Source organism: Anneissia japonica, unplaced genomic scaffold, assembly GCF_011630105.1.
Source record: "Anneissia japonica isolate Jap-2015-1 unplaced genomic scaffold, ASM1163010v1 scaffold241_len727266_cov204, whole genome shotgun sequence".
Taxonomy (NCBI): domain Eukaryota; kingdom Metazoa; phylum Echinodermata; class Crinoidea; order Comatulida; family Comatulidae; genus Anneissia; species Anneissia japonica.
In genome coordinates this window covers 628164-634392 of record NW_022691770.1, presented here as the reverse complement: position 1 = coordinate 634392, position 6229 = coordinate 628164, and the positions used below count along the sequence as shown (strand labels likewise).

At 33.2% G+C, this 6229-nt stretch overlaps 1 protein-coding gene across 1 annotated transcript in view; it reads left to right on the top strand.

The window, feature by feature from the left end:
• Nucleotides 1-3589: 3589 nt before the first annotated feature.
• The window catches only part of LOC117100123 (DNA-binding protein SMUBP-2-like), a 30145-nt gene continuing 27505 nt past the window's right edge, over nt 3590-6229 (top strand). The window contains exons 1-2 of the mRNA XM_033239703.1: nt 3590-3697; nt 5146-5224. Coding sequence (XP_033095594.1) covers nt 5148-5224 — 77 coding nt within the window. The 5' untranslated portion in view covers nt 3590-3697; nt 5146-5147. The remainder of the gene's footprint in view (nt 3698-5145; nt 5225-6229) is intronic.

Genomic DNA, 6229 nt, shown 5'->3' with positions numbered 1-6229 from the left:
TACTCATTAATCCAGCTGATCTTTTTAAGTCGATCGTGACATCAACAAATGCAATAAACTTGCTCTTAGAACACGCAGTGCACATCGTCACTACATAAAATTCATTAATCAAAACACAGCATTTGAGTGCATGTACTGTAATAAAACATCTATCATTTAGAAAAGTAGCCTAATCAAATTAGTATATCTACTACTGTTATTTCAAAAATTGTATTGTTTGCTTTATGTTTGTGAAGGCATTAATTCTGTGAAACAAACACAATACCTATCACAAACACAAATAGTTGTCTTTAATTGGCCATTTGAATTTTTCTCATGTACAGCCCAAAGGGTTAGTGGGGTTTGTTTCAGCACAAAGTTATAAATCTTGACTTGATAATTCCTAATACTGTACTAGTCAACTATACACAAACTGTGTTAACTACCTCAATAAATAGAGCGAACACTGCTGACATTTTAGTCTTATTCTGTACATAATGTTATGATAAAATGACCTTCGGTCATAAACAACATATTGTCACAAAAGCTATTTTATGGTAATTCAGTTTGTTGTATTTTGCAAAGAATTCAAAAAATTCCAAACAATGACTCAATAATCTTCAGGAATATAATTTTACGAATATTATTATTTTTTTCTTTTTACATAACATATTAATATTGCCTTTACTATTATTAATAATTATTTTATACTTTTAGGGTACATAGAAAAGATTATTAGATTATCACACTTTTTTTTTTGAAATTGATGATGGAGGGCGGTTTTTTTTTTTAACTGTTTATATTTGGTCTGTAATAGTAAATATTGTATAAAAACTTGTTTAATTTTATACATTTTTAAAGAAAATGTATTTGAAGTCACAAAATTGCATCTTATTTTTATGCTGTTGAAATAATTGATACGGCAAAAAAAAATGTTTTTTTTAAATTCCACATCAATATTTCCAGAATTTTTGACGCGGACGGGAGTGATAGTCTAATAATTTTTTCTATTTGCCCTTAATCATTACCATTCTATTTTTTTCCATCAATTATCTTATGTTGATTAAATTTATAGTTAAAGTAGTTAAGCCAAAGACAAATTAACGTGGTACAACACCTATCAAAATTCCTATTAATAAACTTTTCTCTTCTGTTAAAAATAAAAGAGTAAAGGAGGTAATTGACAAATTTCAACCTTGGAAGTTCAAGTCAACTGGCCATGATTGAGCTGACAGTGCCTACAGCAAATATCGGCCTTCTCTATACTCCCCATTTATCTTGTCCTTAGAATTAATGAATACTAACTAAAAGTTCTTGTTATACATTGAGAATCAGAGGCCACATTCCATACCCTACAGATCATTGAATGCTGGTTAAGATCATCAATTGTACTTTCATTAAGGGTCTTTAAAAAGTAATTAAAAAACAAAGGTTGACAGGAAATCTAATCTACTGGTTTAAATACCAATCCTAATCTGCAGCATGGAGGAATTAGATGTCTGCAGTATGAACCAGATATTTGAAAAAAGAACACTGAATTCAATACATTTTGGTAAACAGAATTTAATTATACATTATCACTTGTACAGTAGACTGAACATTTTTTTTATATATTATTTATCAAATAACATTTTAAAAGTTCAGGTTTTAAATGGTATTAAATCATAAATCACAATGCAGATTGTCAAAAATTCTAAATTGCTAGTTGGAGATAAAATCTGCAGCAGTAAAGTAGTAGTTCCGGGAGGTGTCAAAACTGTTAAGAGCTTATCCTGTCGAACAATACACACTAATTAAAGAGGCATTAGTTCAACATGCTACATGTTTAAGTATATTTACATAAATCATTGCAGATTATTCAAATCAGGTGGATAGGATTGGGCAATTTAAACAATTTATTTTTTTTGTGGAGAAAACCTAAGCCATAATAAATAACAACACAACTAGCTAGATAATAAAAAAATAAAATTATATAGAAAATATTTTTTTAAATATCAGCAAAAATAAACAAGGAATGATATCTGTAAATTTTTAATAACTATGTAACTTATATTTTAATAATTTGGACATATATGGGAAGTTAAGCTCTTAAGTTACTTTTTAAAGTACAGTCCATCTAAAATTAGTAACAGAATAAGATACAGCTCTAGGAATACTAATATTACTAAGCTGAGTTCAGTAAACTCTATGAAAGGCAACATGTAACACCTGGGCATTAAGAAGACAAAGCAGAGAAGAAAGTCAAAACCTATGTCAGGATAGACCTATGTTTGTAACGTTACCATTCAACCTCCTTGGGTTCTTCCCACCACAAACCAACGATAAGTAATAGATGGGCAATTAAGAAGGAAAATGTGGCACAAAAAACAGCAGGTAAACACAAAAAGCAGGATGTAGGTTACGTTAAAACACAAGATTGCGTACTGCACCTGGTAAAATGTTATTTTAACAACAGTAAAAGTATATTCCAAATCATTAGGACATATCATAATTAATCAGATGAATTTAAAAATAATCTGCTTTCAAATTGGACAGAGCGATGTTGTATTGTCAATGCAAAGGTCAATGTTTGTTATTGATGTCAAAATGATGATAGTAGTTATCAAGCCCCTATATTAGTTAAACAGATTACAGATAACATGGTTCTTGTAATACATTAATTTAAAAACACATAAGACATGCCATTTATTAATAGTTCATTTTAGCTTGGCGATAATTTATTTCATTTCTGTTCAATCGCCTAGCCTACTTACTCTGTGTTCGTCATGGACCATTCAACAGCACTCAGCGTTCTAGCCAAAGATGATGTCTTGACAATAATCGCAAAGATCCAAATTGAAATAAAGTAGGGATTACAACTATTTTTCCAATCCATGTTGAGTTTGTAGCAGTCAAATCAGCAGATTAATATCAAACTTTCACCTATGAAATACTGTTTTTGCACTTAGTCTCGATCTAAATTGAATATCGCCAACGGGCGGGATGGTCCCCAACAAAATTCACTACCACTGCCCAGCAGAGTCAGCGAACGTGTGGCTCAATGGTCGCAATAGAATTGTGTATCAAGTGTTTCCAAGCGCTGAATGAAACGTGGTTCCTCCCTAATAAACAACGAATAAACCAGACGATCCTCCTACGAAAGCTTTCTTAACAACAAAAGATAAATGGAAAAAGCCACACATTTCACAGAGGTGAGCGCGGTACGGTAGCCTTCTTTGCTTCGGTTCCTGTACAACCTTTCATAACACTGCTCACAGTGAAACAACGACCCGTAGCGGCGGTGGTCAAATCCACTAGCTCGCAGACACGACGAGAGTTGAGTAGGCGGTCCTTGGTTGGGAACTTGCTAAAGCTAATTTACATATGAATCATGAGAAGAAACTGTAATTCGAATTGCTTATGAAATCTCAGATCAAATCTCAGACTTTTTTTATTAACAAAAGAACAATACACAAACTACCTGTACGACCATATACAGTACCCCTGGATCACAAATAGGCCTAATATTATTTTTTTACAAGAATAATTTCAAAGAGTATAAACAGATTCTTACAAACACTGAGCTTCGAGTCTAGTATTTTTTGTTGTAAGTTTTATAACAATAGAGGGCAGCAGATCTTAGAAGAGTTTGCTCGTCTGTCATGTTTATAAAGTACGGCAAATGCAAACTTACAGGAATGTGATTTATTTTCATAATCATACACACCATTGTAGTATGGTAAATATATAATGATGCATGTTACCTGTTAATATTAATGTATGGTGGTTGCCTATGCCCTAGGCCTACTCTCTATGACTAGGTAGGGGCCTAGCCTACCACCACTAGGACTAGGCCTAGGCCTACTACTACTAGGCCTAGCCTAGGGGCCTAGCTAGAGAGATCCGGGTAGACAAAGGCTTTGTAGCCTACGTACGCAGCCTAGGCTGACTAGGGCTAGCTAGGACCATGCCATGTATGTAGGCCTAGCCTAGGGAGGCTAGGCCTAGCTAGCGGTGTAGTAGCCTTGTATTAAGGCAGCAGTTCAGCAGGCAGCTAAGACTGAGCGGCTCTCACTGTCTTTGGTATAGGGCCTAGGCCTAAATTGAGTACGATCCTCTCTCTAATAATGAAGACCTAGCTAGGGCCGAGACTATTAGGTTCAGGCTAATACAGCCTGCGTTGGGGATAAATCTAATGTGCAAAAATTAGGCATAAAATAAATATAAATCACAATGTAAATGTTGAAATTATGATTATATTATAATATAGTCTAACTTGAAATACTCCAGGTTTATTGATCTAGAGGATTTCATCAGTAGAGTTATTTAATGCAAATCTTGATATAAAAACTATATACCTAAAAACAATGCAGGGAGGGTCTCAAATTGAAACAATAGAAGAAAAAGCCAATGGAAATTGGATGTTGAAATTGCTTATGTGGATTAACAATACTCTGTAACAGATAAACAATTGTAACTAAAGGCAATAAAAAGCATAGAACTAAAAATAACAGCCAGCTTTAGCGCAGCATTTTCAGATTTTGGTATTCATGATGTGTTGATAACCGATCATACTGAATACTGGAAGCTGCAAATAGGGGCCTCAGTGTATGCAATTTACAAAAATATTTTACGATTGATGTTTTTGCCCGGGTGCAGGTCAACTCGGCCACAAGTCAACTCGGCCACAGTCAACTCGGCCACAAGTCAACTCGGCCATGAGTCAACTCGGCCACAAGTCAACTCGGCCACAAATCAACTCGGCAATCAGTCTAATCGTACAGTTATAAAAACTTTCTTAGCTTGTGTACCATGTATTTAAGAATAACATTAGACATCATAGAGGATTGTATGTAAACATTCCTGAGATATTTAGCATGGGTCTTTGCTTGAATTTATGCATGGAGACTTTTCTTTCCTCCTTGATTTATTTCAGAGTTTATCTTTTGTTGTTGCCTTGTGCACTTTTTCACTGCGTATATCAATTGTGCCAACTTTTAGCAAGGTTTGAATACGCAGACCCTAGACTGTAAAGACGACTGCGATTTTGCTAGAAATCTACAAGGAAGTCTACATAACATTTTGCATTCATACTGTGTAACATTTTGTTTCATGTAAATCATTAGGTATTGGAGGAACAGGATATTCCAATTTAATTAAATAAATTCATTACTTTTCCACTTACAGATATGGCAGTGGAAGCGTTTGTTAAAAAGCAACTGGAACTGATCAACCTTGAAAGACAGGAGGAAATAGAAGAGACAAGGTATTTACATACTTGTAATTTACTGTATGCTGTAAAGGAAAAACTATTCAAATATTATGAATATATTTTTGTATACTCACATGCCTCACAACGTAGTCAACCCGTCCCAGATTACTTGTCTCAGATATAAAAACTTTCTAATTTCAGTTCATAATAAGTAAATATATTGGTTAATATATTTAATGACAAAAGACAAACTTTTGTGTAAACAATTATAGAACTACTTTGGGATTTTAATCTAGATTTACATTTATCTTTGTGCCTAATTACTTACTATTACAGTGAAAGAATTATTAGCATTTATAACAATTCTAATCATATATTTTAATGCAATTACATATAAATACTGTAGATTAATATACAGGCCTGGGAAAAAAAATGTTTGTACCGCCGACCATGAAAATATTGATAAAATGCCTTTGTACTCTATACAGCCCAACAGTTTATTTTCCAGCCCTGTTATTTTAATATTATAGATTTTTAAATATGCATTTAGGCTTTGTTTTGTGTAAGTTTATATATTATATATTTTCATTCTGTAATTGGTATATACACTGTTGGATGTGCAATAAATAAATAAGAAAATGTGAATTGTTTATCCCAGTCCTTCATTAGATTACACCCAATGCACATAACTTTTCATTACACACCCTTTTCAATAACAACAGCAATTTTTTCTGGGGCAATTTTTACAGTACACCCTAAATAACAATGCTATATGTACAGAAAGTTTGAAACAATCCAAGTGTTGACAATAAAATATATGACAATTTACAGTGGCAGTTACCATAGTGATTAGTGGAAACATAATTAAACCACACTCCCATGATAAATGCATTGTTTCTAAACATGTCCAATTATTTCTGTCAAGTAGCAAACATGCATGTCATTTTGTAGATTAATAAGCATTAGAGCACAGGTCAAATCTTGCTGTAAAGAAGACTGATATATTTTAGGGTTCAATGCAAACACTCTTTACTTTTAGCAGTGGCTTATGGGCTTTGA